The sequence below is a fragment of the Eleutherodactylus coqui genome, chromosome 1 (genome assembly GCF_035609145.1).
Source record: "Eleutherodactylus coqui strain aEleCoq1 chromosome 1, aEleCoq1.hap1, whole genome shotgun sequence".
In the NCBI taxonomy this organism is placed as follows: domain Eukaryota; kingdom Metazoa; phylum Chordata; class Amphibia; order Anura; family Eleutherodactylidae; genus Eleutherodactylus; species Eleutherodactylus coqui.
The window spans coordinates 468,044,125-468,059,178 of NC_089837.1; the positions used below are offsets into that span (position 1 = coordinate 468,044,125).

At 44.0% G+C, this 15,054-nt stretch overlaps 1 protein-coding gene across 1 annotated transcript in view; it reads right to left on the reverse strand.

The window, feature by feature from the left end:
* The window catches only part of LOC136585065 (electroneutral sodium bicarbonate exchanger 1), a 176,229-nt gene that overhangs the window by 14,425 nt on the left and 146,750 nt on the right, over positions 1 to 15,054 (reverse strand). The window contains exons 11-18 of the mRNA XM_066584362.1: positions 14,032 to 14,132; positions 9,177 to 9,351; positions 8,551 to 8,684; positions 6,599 to 6,844; positions 4,275 to 4,380; positions 3,407 to 3,568; positions 2,048 to 2,161; positions 1,215 to 1,376 (exon numbers count right to left, since the gene is read on the reverse strand). Coding sequence (XP_066440459.1) covers positions 1,215 to 1,376; positions 2,048 to 2,161; positions 3,407 to 3,568; positions 4,275 to 4,380; positions 6,599 to 6,844; positions 8,551 to 8,684; positions 9,177 to 9,351; positions 14,032 to 14,132 — 1,200 coding nt within the window. The remainder of the gene's footprint in view (positions 1 to 1,214; positions 1,377 to 2,047; positions 2,162 to 3,406; positions 3,569 to 4,274; positions 4,381 to 6,598; positions 6,845 to 8,550; positions 8,685 to 9,176; positions 9,352 to 14,031; positions 14,133 to 15,054) is intronic.

Genomic DNA, 15,054 nt, shown 5'->3' on the forward strand with positions numbered 1-15,054 from the left:
GATCAGCTGGTGTCTGACATCATGTGATCAGTGACATGATAACATATGAGGGCCGTATTACGATCTGCTCTCAGGTAATGTGCTGACCTCTTCTCTGTGTAGCAGAAGACAACATTTGGCAGTCATGGGTATACGTGGTGACTGGTATGAGATTGACCAGTATTTCTAAAACAGTTGCATTTCTTGGTAGTTCTCGATCCAAAGTATCAAGAGTGCACCAAGATTGGTTGAATCATGGATGGACATCCGTCAAAAGATCTCACAGCAGCAGGCCACGTGTGGTTCTAGATCCTAGAGACGAGCGTCGAATGGCACGTCTGGTATCTCAGCAGCAACGTGCCACAGTGGACAAACTGACCCAACAGTACAATAGTGGGAAAGTTAGACTAGTTCCTACAATGGCATGTAGTGTACCTTGCATGGACTGGGGTTCAATACCCCAAGACTGATAACGGTGCCCCTAATGACACCGTGTCATTGTCAGCAACGCCTCACATGGGCCTAAAAAAAAACCCAAAATACATCGATTGACCTAGGACATGGCAGAACGTGAACTGAAGTGACAAGTCCCTTTTCCTGCTGAACCATAAGTATGGCTGGGCTCACATGTAAACAGCATAAAGCCGTATCACAAGGGTGAAAGTTTGGGGTTCAACAGGTCAATAGCTGTGGTGGCATGGTCTGGGGTCCTGGCAGGGCCTAAGACCATTCATCATCGTATTTTCAATAAGTCTTCCCTGACTGCAGCTTCTCTTTCAACAGGGCAATGCTCCGTGTGATCAAGTTCAGATCACTAGTAAATGGTTGAAGAAACGCGACAATTAATTCTCTACTCTACCTTGACCCCCAAGCTCACCAGACTGTAACTTCATTGAACACACTGTATTTGAGATTTGCTGGAAAAGGCTGTGAGATCTGCTGCCACTAATCCACAAAATGTGCACCAACTAACGAAACCGCTTCAGCCGGCATGGGTCAGGTTGAGTATGGAGGAGGTTTGCCTACCTGTGGAATCTGTCCCCCGGCATCTTAAAGCCATGACTGCCCAAAGAGGTGGACCAATGAGCTATTGAGTAGGTGCTCCTAATCCTTGTATACTAGGTCAACATTACTTTATATAGAACACTTGTGCTACATATAAAAGACGAAATGCCCACACAATGCCAGTTGTATCTTATTGTGCCATGACCAACAAGTATAAAAGCCTGCATTACCTTAAGTTTATGCTCCTTCCTGTTGATAATGACAGCAGTAATCTGTTGGTCCATAAATATCAAAATGGTGCACAGGAGCGCAGGAATTACTGTAGGGAACACTGTCCACCAGGGGTTTGTTCCAATAGGGTTCACAATCCATCCTCTGTCATCTCTGGTTGGCTTTAAAATAAAAGAACACAAGACAAAACAATGCATGTATGTTTCCTATTGCTATACGCCACTACCATCTACATGTGTAATATCAGTGGGATTTCCAGGAATGGGAACTCATTTTTATAGTTATTACCATAGTAACAAACTTTAGGGAAAGTTACAATTAAAAGAAGGCTGTCACCTGAATCTAGCACTCCAAAGTAGTCCTATCATAATGTGTGGGACTTCGATTCAAGTGAAAGACTTCCCTTAATGATACGGTCAGGTTTATGTGCAACGGGGTTGTCAGAGTTTAGAAATAAAAAAAAAGAGGTATATTTTGATTTTTTTCAAAAAATAGTGCCATTTTATTCAATCATTTGTGGTATTGTGGCTCAGCTCCAATCAAGTGCATGGGGCTAAACTGTAATACCAGATAAAGCCACTGAAGACGACTGGCGCTGTTTTTGCAGGTCAAAAAGTTGAGTATTTTTCTCTTACAACTGCTTCAAATAATACTATAAATCATTAATAATATAATCAAATGCATGATGTAAATCACACCTGACAGCACCTCCCAAAGTGCCAGAAAGGAAATAGGTTCCATTTTCTCTTTTAACTCTAAAGAGATGCAGCTGAAATGTTCTCCTCTGAGTTACAGTGAGAGAGGCGAGAGAGAAAGATTTAAACTTCTTTACCTTAAATTCATTTGGAACTTGAAGCTTTGGTGAGGGCACTCCAATTAAATAATCCAAAATCACCATAGACAGGATTGTGAGGAACACTGCAAAGTCACTCACCATCGATCGCACCTGAGTACAAAAAATGTACATTATAAGCAGAAATTTTTTTTTCTGCTCAGATACAAATGTAGCAGAGCCAAGTTTGTACAGATACATAATTTCAGTGTGGAAGGTAGAAGACAACATAACAGAACATGATAGATAACGAACAAGTACAAAGATTTATATACTTAAAAAGAATATATCTTATTATTAGAGAGGAGCGAGCACGCTCGGTAAGGTCAGTAAGTGGGTGAGCGGCAGAGGGTAGTGGCGGGGAGAGAGATCTCTCTCACTCTCCCCCCCCCCCCCCCGCCCCCCTCTGCTCTCCCCTGCCCCCCACCCCCACCCCCGCCCCGAGCACGCTCAGAGGAGAAGGCAGTTACCTGAGATGAGCGAGGCTCGCACAAGTAACTGACCTTACCGAGCGTGCTCGCTCATCTCTAATTATCATCATTCATTAACTCAGTCACTTACACACATATATGTAGCACACAAGTACACATGTATAGTAATGATAGCTTAAAGGGGATTGGTTATGGAAACAAGCTCCCCATGTGTTAAAATAACAAACCAGCTTGTATTCACCTTTCATGGCTCTTTGCTGTGTCCAGAGCACCCGCTCTGGGTCTCTCTCTAGACATAATGTTTACAGGCTGCAGCAGCCTGTGTATGGAATGTGACAGGATGCTGCAGCCAATGACACAGGTTAGTAATCGATCGCTGAGTTCTGTAAAGCAATGTTGATTGGGTTAAAGTTGCTTTTCCTGAAGTGGCCGTATACACTGCTCATATATATGCAGTGAGAGTTAATATGGCATGGAGAGTATAAGCTGGTAGGTTATTTTAACACATGGGGAGCAAGTTGCCATAACAATTGAATAAATCGGACAATCCCTTAAAGTCTGAATCTTAAAATCTATGGGTTACAGGGCAGAATATTACAGCTAGGGCACATATGAGAAGTTCTAATAAAATCAAGTTGCTGTAATTGCAGTAAAAAAGGCTTTCATTTTGGTAATCAAGGGGCCAAAATGAAGCTTAAATAGGTATTCCAGTAAGATCAAGTTATACCCTATCCAGATAGAGGATAATCAGCTGATCAACTTTTGCCAGCAATTGGGCACATTGAGTTGCAGGGTCTATAAGACTGGTGTTTGGGGCCATATCGTAGGTTGTCATCTAGTCCTAAAATTAGGAAACTTCTGACTTCCCCCTGTAAGTGTAACATTCCTCTCATACGGTGTAACAGAGCTCAGTTTCCATAGAACATACCTTCGTAGGAAAGTAGCGACTTGTTTTAAACGTTTTCAAAGTGCCAGACAGTGCAAATGTGGTAAAAAACAGGATGCTAGACCAGAAGAGGACATCTGGAGTGTACGGTCCGTGGTGTCCGCAGGCAGGTCCCACAAACTCTCCATGCATAATTTTACAATTCTTAAAAACAAAATATATGGAAGAATCAGGAAACGGGCATCAAGTGTTTTAGACGAACTTCGTGGATCTAAGGATTTGGTGTTTATTAGAGATGAGCGAGCGTACTCGGTTCGGGTGTTTTTGCACTCGAGCACCGCTTTTTCCGAGTAACTGACTACTCGGACGAAAAGATTCGGGGCGTGGCGTGGTGGAGCGGGGGGTAGCAGTGGGGAACAGGGGGGAGCTCTCTCTCTCTCCCCCCCTACTCCCCTCTGCAACCCTCGGCTCACCCCCGGCGCCTCCCGAATCTTTTCATCCGAGTAGTCAGTTACTCGGAAAAAGCGGTGCTCGAGTGCAAAAACACCCGAACCGAGTACGCTCGCTCATCTCTAGTGTTTAGGGATGCATTTTCTGTGCTCCTTCCTTCCCTTCATTGAAACATGCACACTTGTATTATCTCAGCCTGCAAGCTTATGGAAAGCCATCCGAGGGCCACTAACTTTACAAACATCCCGACTTACATGGGAAGGGGGGGGGGGGGGGGGTGAAGGATGTAGAGAAGATATTCTTTGAATGGGGCTAAATTCTACAGATCCCCTCCCTCTCTTTTACTTAACCTTACGATTTACAGAACTTGCTTAGGAAACAGATGTCCAAGTTGTTTCTACCTACAGTAGATGAACCCCCGGACCTCATGGGCGGATGTCAAACCGTTTCATGCACTTACACTAACTGTGAGGTTGGCCCAATCATCTTCAGAAAGACTGATGTTATTTTCCTTCCAGTACAGTAAGGTCTTGTTGGACGGGACTTCCGGAGCGGCACATTTACAGCTAGAGAGAAGAAATATGGAGGAATTTTTACTTTCTGAGTAAATTTAATGTTATTAAAAATAAAAAATACTGAAATACTCAGGTCATTCAGATCGCACATTATTTTCTCAAGGGGTTGTTCAACTTCAGCTCCCACGGTGCCTACACAGATGAAAGTAAACTAACTGGTTTTCCGAAACTATGTCACTTGTATGAAGGTTAGTACAGAAGTGTACAATGCTGGCATCACTCCCTATACATGTCCCCACATGTATATGCAATATGCAGATATCAGCTCCCGGACTTGTGAAGCAGATGAGAGAGTTCACATACAGTTTAATCGACGCATAGCATCAGGTTCAGCAAACTTGAAATGAACACTTACCACAACAAAAACCATTGGAAAGTCAATTCAAATTTTGCGGAGTGTATTTAAAGGGAACCGGTCGTCACCTCGGAGCTCTATAAGCTACATTATAGGGCTCAAAGGTGAAGGAATGGACAGTCCAGGGGGCTATGTTTGATACTGGGCTCCCTGTTTCTGTACTGTGTCTCTGCAAAGTTGGCACGTGCATATAGTGACTCTTTTCAGACAGCTCTGTGCAAATGCTCTCCCATAGAGATGAATGGGAAAGCATGTGCACAGAGCCATCTGAACAGAGTCAAGCTGTGAGTGCGTGCCAATGTCAAGGGGACACAGCGCAGGAATGGGGCACCCAATGAGTACAAAACATACCTCTCCATTCCCTCAATGTTGAGCCCATGATGTAGTTTATGGCGCTCAAAGAGGATGACGTGTTCTCCAGAAATAATGTGATTTACCCCAAAAAATACTTTTCTGACAATTCCCATTCATTTAGTCAAAAAAGAATCTATATTTGTCAGCCACGCACCATTAGAACAACTCCCCAATCTGCAAGCACCATATGCACTTAGAAATGATGCTCCAATTAAATCTGTTGGAGCCTTGTGTGGTGCAGAGTGCTAAGGCAGCAGAAATGCAGAAGTGAACTCACTCACGACCTGAAGGTTGCGAGTTCAATCCCCGCCTGGTTCAGGTAGCCGGCTCAAGGTTGACTCAACCTTCCATCTTTCCAAGGTCAGTAAAAGGAGTACCCTGCTTGTTGGGGGGGGTAATAAATAAATTACCTGAAAGCGCTGCGGAATAAGTTGGCGCTATATAAATAACAAAATTTATTTTATTTTTTTAAATCAAGCACAATGTATGAACCTTTTGCCCATTTGAATAAGCTCTAATGTGGCCTTGCACATGAGGGCTTAAAAGTAGTGATCCACCAAAAGAAGTTATGCCCTATTCACAAGATAATTAAGGTTTATCTTAATTCCCAATCCTCTGTCCAGACTAGAGCCTCATATAGAGTTGTGTACAGGACAGTTGACTACTAGCGGGGTCATGTCAAAGCGGCTGCCTTCAGCCATCAATAGTGGGGACTCACTGCACACAGATTTATACAACTTTTAATGTAGTTCAAAGCTAACGGTATAAATCAATATGTGTTAGCGTCCCTTCAGGTAACTGCAAAAAGCCCAAATCTTATTGGCCCTTTAAAACAGAATGGTAGCTATAAAGTTTAAAGGCTTAAGAAGGAGTTATCCAGCCTTTATAAACTGATGGCCTGTCCTCAGGATAGGACATCAATATCTGATCAGTGGGGGTCCGATGCCTGGACCGATCAGCTGACTGAAGGGCCACAGTGCTCTTACAGCTTCTTCGATGTTTATATTTGAGCACAATCATCTTTGTACTCAAGTGATGCGAATGGGAGAAGCCTATAGAATGGCCACTATAAATTACACGCCATTTCGAGTATGGACATGATCGAAACTCTGAAGATGACTGCGATACTTGCAAGAATGCCACAGGCCCCTTCAATCAGCTGATCGACACCGATCCTGAGCAGTGAACGGCTACCAATCAGATATCCTAATTTTCAGAAGATAGGTAATCTATTTAATGATGAAGAACATTTAATGGAGCTCTTAGTGGGGAGGAGTGGGACCCAAGTTGACCTATCAATTCAATGCTACAGAAGGATAATTCTCTTTCCACCATCCAACCATCTTGCTCTAGTTCAGGGCCCATTCAGACATCCGTTTGCAAGTTACACCAGTGGATCTCACCTGCAGCTTGCATATGCCCAGGTGAATGGGCCATTATAGTGTGCCAGCATTCCTCAATCATGACCTTCATACATTGGTAGTACGGTAAAGCACTTACTAATAAAGAGTCAGCTTGTCCAGTTGACTGTGCATGTGAACAGGATATGTCTCTCCCAAATGTATCAGCTTCTCTATGGCTTCGTAGATAAAAATAATGCAAATCAACGAGGCAAATGCTTCCTCTGTAAATCGTGTGATGTAACAAACCAAAGCGCTGGCATCAGTGGCAACTAGAACAATGCAGAGGAAAGCCGTCCACAGCCCAATGCATGCCCTCAGTGATAGATATGACAGGTCGTACTCTCTGCGAAAGAAGCGAGAACGGCAACAGTTAATATAATGGGAAGCGGCAGCCGGCGCTTGTGCATAGAACAATGAAAGACAAACATGCTCATCAATCAGCGCAGGAAGAAAGCGGCACTAGAGATCTGAACATTTGCAGGAACTTTCTATTCCATCCAACTGAGGTTTCACCTTCAAAGAAATGTTGTTCGGATGATTTTGCTCTCCTCTGATTTGCGCTGTTCTTTTCAAATACAAAACAATGAATTATTCAATTAAAGACATAAAAGACGTCAAACGCGGTCATGTGATCAGGCTGAAAAAAAATCTGTTCTAAACCAGATGATGACTAATCCAGACATTCAGTTGGGGATTCTTGCAGGCAAAAAAAAAATAACAAAATGCCTAAAAGAAGCCAGAAAAGGAAAATCGCTCTGCATCTCAGGAAGGAAAGAAGCACATTTATTAATCAAAGGTGTCATTATGTATTAGTCAGAACATAAATAAAACATGAGCGCACGATGAAGGAAATTGCAGTATCAATGTTGACATGTTCCGTGAACGTACAGGAACAATTATGTAAATTGATGTGCCATTTAGAAGGGAAAAATTGGTATATGCTGTCACTTGCCATGTCTATAGCGACAGCGGTTCAGCCCCGTAGCGCAAACAGTGTTTGAGAGGGTAATTGTTCCCCGGAGAACAATGGAAAGATAATTATGATGTTTTGCTCTATATGCCGTCTCCTCAAAATAATAAAAAGTTCAGAGATGTTTGCTCCCTATATTGCTGCTGTGAATTGCATACTGGAGAGCCTGCGGCTCTCATTCACGGACGTCCAGAGCTGCACACCATTCCCAACTATTTGCCCCAGGTGGTATTCTTCGGCAGAGCTTTGTCAAGCTGGCATCATGTAGGATGCTTTGTGATGCTCTGATTAAAGTAGTTTTCCCAATAAAAGACGTTATCGCCTCTCCACATGATGACTATGTGATTGAAGGGGATCTGACCTCCACTGATCACAGAAACGAGGATCTGATCTCCACTGATCACGGGAACGGGGATCCCAAAGGTCCCTGAATTAATGAGTTGAGCAGTGGTCACGCATGGGCACTACTGCTTCGATACATTACAATGGGACTGCAGACATAGTAGAGTTCAAGTGCTTGGCCACCTCTGGCAGTCCCACAAAAAGGAGTGATGCAGCAGCATGCGTGCTCAACCGCTTGTCTGTCTTTTAAATCTGGCACCTGCCAGTTTTTATTCCACGTCACAGCAAGGATATACAGCACACACAAAGTTAATTTGTCAACCCCCACCAAGGTAAGAGCCGAGGGTTGCCGTCTCTGTCCGGCTCGAGGCTTCCACTAGTCCTCACCAGGGTAAGAGTCGAGGGTTGTCATCCCTGACCGACTTGAGGCGTCCAGAGGTCCACATGGGACCTCAGGCTAGCAGCCCTTTCACCTCCACTGAGCTATCAATTTCCCCTGAGTGTGGCAGAAACTGACACTTTTATCTTACGTTTCTGCCACACTCACCAGTGTTAACCGTCTCTCAGGTTCCAGGTGCCTGTCTGTAGCTCTCTGCAAGCCATTCTGTATACTGCAGTCCAACAATGGTTATATTTTCCTTGTGGAGAAGATTTTGGCTTTGGCTTATAGTTCCCAGTTACTGTTACAAGGCTTGTTAAAAGGTCTGACATTGACGTGCAGAAAAAGTTGACCTTACTTGCAAAACTTGAAAAGAATCTTCTCGAACACCAACACGGGTCCTGTACTCCCTAAGATGGTGAGGGGTTGTCCAGCAAACAACGAATAAGCTATTCCTGTCATAGAAGCACCAAACAGGGATTCTATTGCACTCTGTAGGGGAACAAACACCAGTTTATTCAGTGCACGTCATGGAAGAAAACACATCAATACAAACCCTATTTACAAGACAACATGCAGCTGCAATGAGAGCAGTCTCAATGTGACTAGGCCTTTCACAGAAGATGGGATTGAATTACTGTAATAGATTACTTGAAGTGATTGCCCACCCTGGTAAATTAAGGCTGTCATGTAACAGTTTTGGAGTCGAATAATTGGGGATATTTATTTAGCTGTATATTACCAAAAACCGGCATCAAGGCGATGGAAACTGCTGAGCTGTAAAGCCATTAATTGGTCATTAAACAGGCAATAGGCAGAAATGTTCAGTGCTTAAATAAAGCCAGAAATTTGGATTATCCTGATTAGAGGTAAATGATGGCAATTAAACATCTGATCTAATGAGCAAGATTTGCTGACTTGTAATCAACAAGAAGATAGGTGAGGATGGATCTAGGCAGAATTAGGCACATGGAATTTCCTTACTATTCGACCTTCTGTAGCTTCTCCAAGCAAACCCCCAAATGTGATGACCGGAGACATGCAAGCACAGTATAGGAAGAGGAAAGAAGCCACACACTGCAAGCTCAGCGCGTCCCTGTAGTCACTCCAGTACCAAGGAGCTTTCCTTTTTATGTCTACCACCAGACCGCCAAATAGCCTGCAATGAACAATAGAGAGTGTGCTTCACTGCCAGGCAGATCACCAGGGGCAAAGCTATAATCTAGGGAGTACGGAAATCAGCTGTCATGCGAGAAGAAGGCTACTGCTAGGTTGGCGAGCCACTGACTTGCCAACATGTACAATGGCTCGAATCAGATGCACTACGTGGACCTAGAGCAACCATCGTAGGCAACTGTAAAAAGTTGGCTTACTCTACTCACTGTACTCTACAGCAGTGTTCCTCAACTCCAGTCCTCAGGGACCCCAAACAGGTCATGTTTTCAGGATTTACTCAGTGTTGCACAGGTGATGTAATTATTGTCAGTGCCTCAGACATTGCCACAGGTGTTCTTACCATAGGATATCCTGAAAACATGACCTGTTGGTGGTCCCCGAGGACTGGAGTTGGGGATCCCTGCTCTACAGAATTAATCATTCAGTTAGATTATCAATATATTCCCCATGAACTCATCTAGAATCTACAGTCCTGGAGCGTGAATCTCTACTACATCCTTAGGCAGCACAAATATGTTAGTGAACTCATTACAAAAGTCTGCGTAAAGTGGGGAAAAGTTACAACCCAAAGTCACTAAATGATTTTCTGTTCACCATGCCACTATTTTGTGGCAAGGTAGAAAATCATTAGTAACTATCTCTCTAGCACGGTGATCATGCTATATCTCAGCTTCCTGGACCCATGACCGTGGGACATGAGGAGAATGCAATGTTGGGGTTAGTTGAAATCTGAATTTTCAATTTTGGAGGGGAGTTAGTATTCAAGTTAGTCTTTAAAGGGGTTTTCCAGTGAAATACTATTGATGATCTATCATCAGGATAGGTCATCAATAGTTGATCAGCCAGGGACCGTCGCTCAGCACCCCGACCGATCAGCTGAGCGGGCGCGTGCTGTCAGCGCTATAATAAACACAGAGGTCAGAAGGGAAGCCTCCATGCCGACCTCTGTGTAGTGGCGGGCGCTTGTAACTGCAGGCATGGCTCTTGTTGAAATCAATGAGCGACGTACCTGCAGTTATCTGTGCCGGCCACTACATGGGAGGTCGGCGGGGAGACTTCTGCTCAAAATACAGAGGTCGGAGCGGAAGCCTCCGCGACTATATGCTTATAGTGGTCGGCGCTTGAAACCCATTGATTTCAATGAAAGCCGTGCCTACAGTTACAAGCACCGACCACTACACGGAGGGCGGCGCGGAGGCTTCCACTCTGACTTCTGCGTTATTGCAGCGCTGACAGCATGCGCCTGCCCAGCGGATTGGTCAGGATCCTGAGGATAGGTCATCAATAGTATTTCACTGGAAAACCCCTTTAAGTACAAGTGTTATTGTTGATTTCATACACCTGATGATAGGATTAAGGTGCTTTCATGGGGGCGAGTTTCCCATGCAAACTTTGTGCATTGCGAGATGCTCAAACAAACACGGAAACAGACCTCATTGTTTTCAATGGGTGTATTTAGGTGTGCAACTTTTCTCTCGCAGCGGTGCTGCGAATAGAGAAGTCACAGCATTTTCTATGTTTTATGCAGTTTTGCAGAAAACTCACCCATTATTTCCTACAGGCAAATTTAAAAAATCGCATCGCACCCGCATGTATATGCAATTTTTGAATTTGCCTATTCAAAAAACCTGCATTTTTCACAATTCTTCACTCATGCGATGTAATGCAATCTTCTTGCAAATCGCATCACACTCACATAGAAAGTTGTAATTTTACAAGCGCAATATCGGTCCGAGTTTCTCAAGGAGGACTCATGGAGCTTCTTGGATCTAGATCGTGCTCGCCTGTGTAAAGTTCTTATTGAGGATTGCTCAGTGCTGACACTTGTTCAGTAAATTTCAGTGAAAGGGGCCTAAAGTGATATAAAATAAAGAAAAAAAATGGATTCTCACCTGCTCCAACAGCTTCCCATCCAAGCCTGCAGACCAGTGTCAGCTGCTCAGAAACCAGAAGTGGCGGACAGTCATGAGCCGTACACTGTGCACATGACTGCTCAGCCAATCACAAGCTTCAGTCGTAATTCCTCGATAGCCACTGAAGCCTGTGATTGGCTGAGCCTTGATGTGCACAATGAACGGCATATGACTGTCCGCCACTTCTTCCGGGTTCCAAGTGGTGTCCGCTGGACAGGGAGCCACTGAAGTAGGCGAGCATCCATTTTTTATTTTACACCACTTTAACCCCCTTTAAAGGAACAATCCAGGCATGGCCTATGGGGCAGTATATGAAACGCACAGGGAATTCGGTTTGTTTGAAGTGTTCTTTTATTTATTGGGGTGAATTCATTCTAGACTATGAAAGATTCTGGATCATCAGTTTTGATGATGATCAGGCGGATTTGATTTGCGGAAGATCCGCAGTTCAAGCCGCCCATAGGGAAGCATAGGTGTCTGCACCTTAATTTACACATGTGGATTTGTTTTCCGGATTTCACGTGCAGAAAACAAATCGCAGCATGCTCCATTTTAGCGTGGATTCAGTGCGGACGGCTTCCATTGAAGTCAATGGAAGCTTTCAAATCCGCAACCAGTCCGCAATTGACATTGAGGATGGGCCGCGGATTCCGCGAGAAGAGCAGGAGATTAACAAAAAATAATAAAATCTGTACTGCGCATGTCCGACGGTGAGCCGTGCGGGCCATCCGCAGTAAAGAAAATGCGAGGTAAGCATGGACACCACTGCCGTTAGGGTCTGATTCCACTGCGGGCTCCCGAATGCGGAATCCGACCTGGCCGTGGACATGAGGCCTTATTGGCAAAACCGTACAGCCAATGGCCACCATGAGTGTGCACGGTTACAGATACATGGAGATACTACATTTCTAGAAATAGGCTGTCTACCCTAGAATCAGCACTAGCAGATACAATGTACAAGGTGACTGCTGCTACATGTTCACATTGATATATACAGATTCTTGTTAGTACTGGTAACATGGTAAGATTTGTAAAGCAGTGGCTGGTATATACAATATATAACATACACATATGATCCATTATGTCATCAATATCAGCTGCTGTAGAAAACATTTTTCCTGGATACTTCTTAGTACATGCTTACGGACCTGCATACAGACCTATGATGTAATTATACATATGTCCGCACCACCAGGATGAAAGTCAGCATGTTATCTAGAACAAGCAATGCAGGGCAAGAAGAAAGGTAACACCCAGTAGTCAATTTATACATACATTTCCAGGAGCATTAATGGAGAAATGGGGGAGAACTGTGCCGGTGCGGACTCCGCTCTCGGCAATGATTAAAGGGAACCTGTAAGGACCCCTTAGCTAGCCAGGCCAAGGGCAGCAGGGTATAGAGACAGACAAGCCGATTTCAGCAGTCCGTCACTTCTAGCGATTGATTTAATGGTTTTGCAAATTTTACTTTTGTGTGGGAAAAACATAAGTGAGCCCTAAGAAGTAAGAAGCAAAACTTATTTTAACCCTTTCCAATCCAATTTGTATCCTGCTTTTCCTAGGGGGCTTATTCTTTTTCTGCCGTTATACAACGGCGCTATATGCTGGCTTAAGCCAGTACTGCATGCGGTGACACGTTGGATAGGCTCAGACAGCAGAGAGGCTGGTGATATACAGTAAGAGAACCCCGACGGGCGTCTTCCTTCATCAGAGCTGTACAGCCTTAAATCATAATGTCTTCAGACGTCAGACAGTGGGTTGGAAAGGGTTAAAAGGTGCTTCTGGCTAAATAGCACTCGTTAGCCAAAAAAGGTAATATAGTGAGAAAGAGCAAGGAGTGGGTAAAATGGAAAGAAGCTCAGGTGCTGGCGCAACCTGACAGACCAAACCGAGAAAACTGATGAAAGATAGTGGAAACTTTATTGAGAAATGTGCTGTGCATGAGCGCTTGGTTAGGCCTTCGCTAGCAGATTTTAATCCATCAAGTACAGGTTTAGGGAAACACATTTTATTTACTTACTTTATGCTAACGTCAAATAAGATCTTAACCGTTGACCACCAGCGGTACTATGCTACATGAAGTTGGGGATTTATATGTGAATACTTCAGTTTATGAAGACTTTGATCAACTCTTGGAATCCAGCAGACTGAGGAAGAGGCATCTAGCCTCGAAACACATCATGTCAGTCAAGTTTCTACTACTTTTTATCATTGGTTTCCTCACTTTGCTCTGTCAGGCTGTGCCAGAGCCTTAGGTTCTTTACATTTTAACCAATCAGATTCTGGAAGGAGGAAAGAGGGCGGAGAGTGTACATATATGGATATACATAAGCTTCATTGGACTTATCTCCAGTCCAGTCCTGCAAAGTTTCAAAAAGTGAGATTTGAAAAACCACTAAACTGATAGTTCTAAATGTCAACTGCTGAAATCAGTGTGCCTGCCACTATGAAGGGACCTGGCAGGTTCCCTTTAACAAAGAATTCCCCCACCATCTCTATCATGTTACATAGAAATAGGTTAAAAACTCCTGATAAATGTCACATTACATAGGCATTTCCCTCAATATCATCTGCTTTCTACATTGTCACGGCTCCAATGAACCGGATGTGGCGCTAACTTTCCTTCTCGAAGATTGTTGTAATCGGGCTATAATCTAGGAGGGCGCAGGCACATAACACTATTCTCCTGAGGGAGCAAAGAGTTTCTGTCCGCCTGATAGTTCACATTATTACACGCCACATTCACTGACCTCCCGGTGCGTTGCAGTTCCGGTCCGCTGTGCTCGTGCTCAGGTTCAGGATCCACATGGCAGACATTTCCATTGGGGACTCCAGGCATCTTCCTTTTCTCCTGAATGGTGATTATGTAATAAAACCTTTTACAGTGCATGACTATTATTCAGGATCACATCACTGCTTAACCAAGGGAAACATTTACTGCTCTGTGAAGAACACATTTATATATTATTTAAACCTGGTCAGTGGCTCCACATAACTGCACTCAACGTCACTTCATTACACTGATAAATGACCAATCCGAGGAGTACAAAATGTGCTGAAGTCATTGTTCTCATCACTTTTTTTCCCACCATAACTCTGATACCCAATTGCTTAGAACATAGGAAAGAGATCAGGGTCTTTGGAGAACCGAGCGCGCTTACATATATGAGCGTGGTTATAGCTGGTGCAGATATAGCAGATGCTGGCTGGTTCTGGTACCACACCGGACCAAAAATCAACTCTGCTACATAAGGCTACATGACAGACGCAAGACTCTTGATGGGTCTAGATTTTACTTTAGAACCCCATGAAGCTAAAATGATGCTTCTGTATATAATGAAGCCTATGTAAAACTGCTTAGAGCAACAATGCTTAGAGGGGATGTCCGAGTTTTATGCAAAAATAGAATGAAAATCGTATCAAAAATGGTCAGGTGTCCACTAACCCAAAATTGTACTTGCCAGTGTGAATATAGCCTAGGAGTTGTCAGAGTTTAAAGTTTTGTCTAAAAACAGCTCCCCCATTGCCACAACACAACAAATAGCTCATACTCACCTCTTGCGACAAGCCCCCCCCCCCCCCCCCCCACCAGCGGCTCCGGGGGTCCCTGATAACGTATTGTTAACATGCTATAGTCAGATTATGATATCCCGTAAATCTGCTGCTGCAGCCAATGACAGAGCTCAGCGATCCCTGCTGAGCTCCCTTATTGGCTGCAGCAGCAGGTTTACAGGATGTCACAGGCTGAGTGCAGCGTGTTAACAACCAACCTG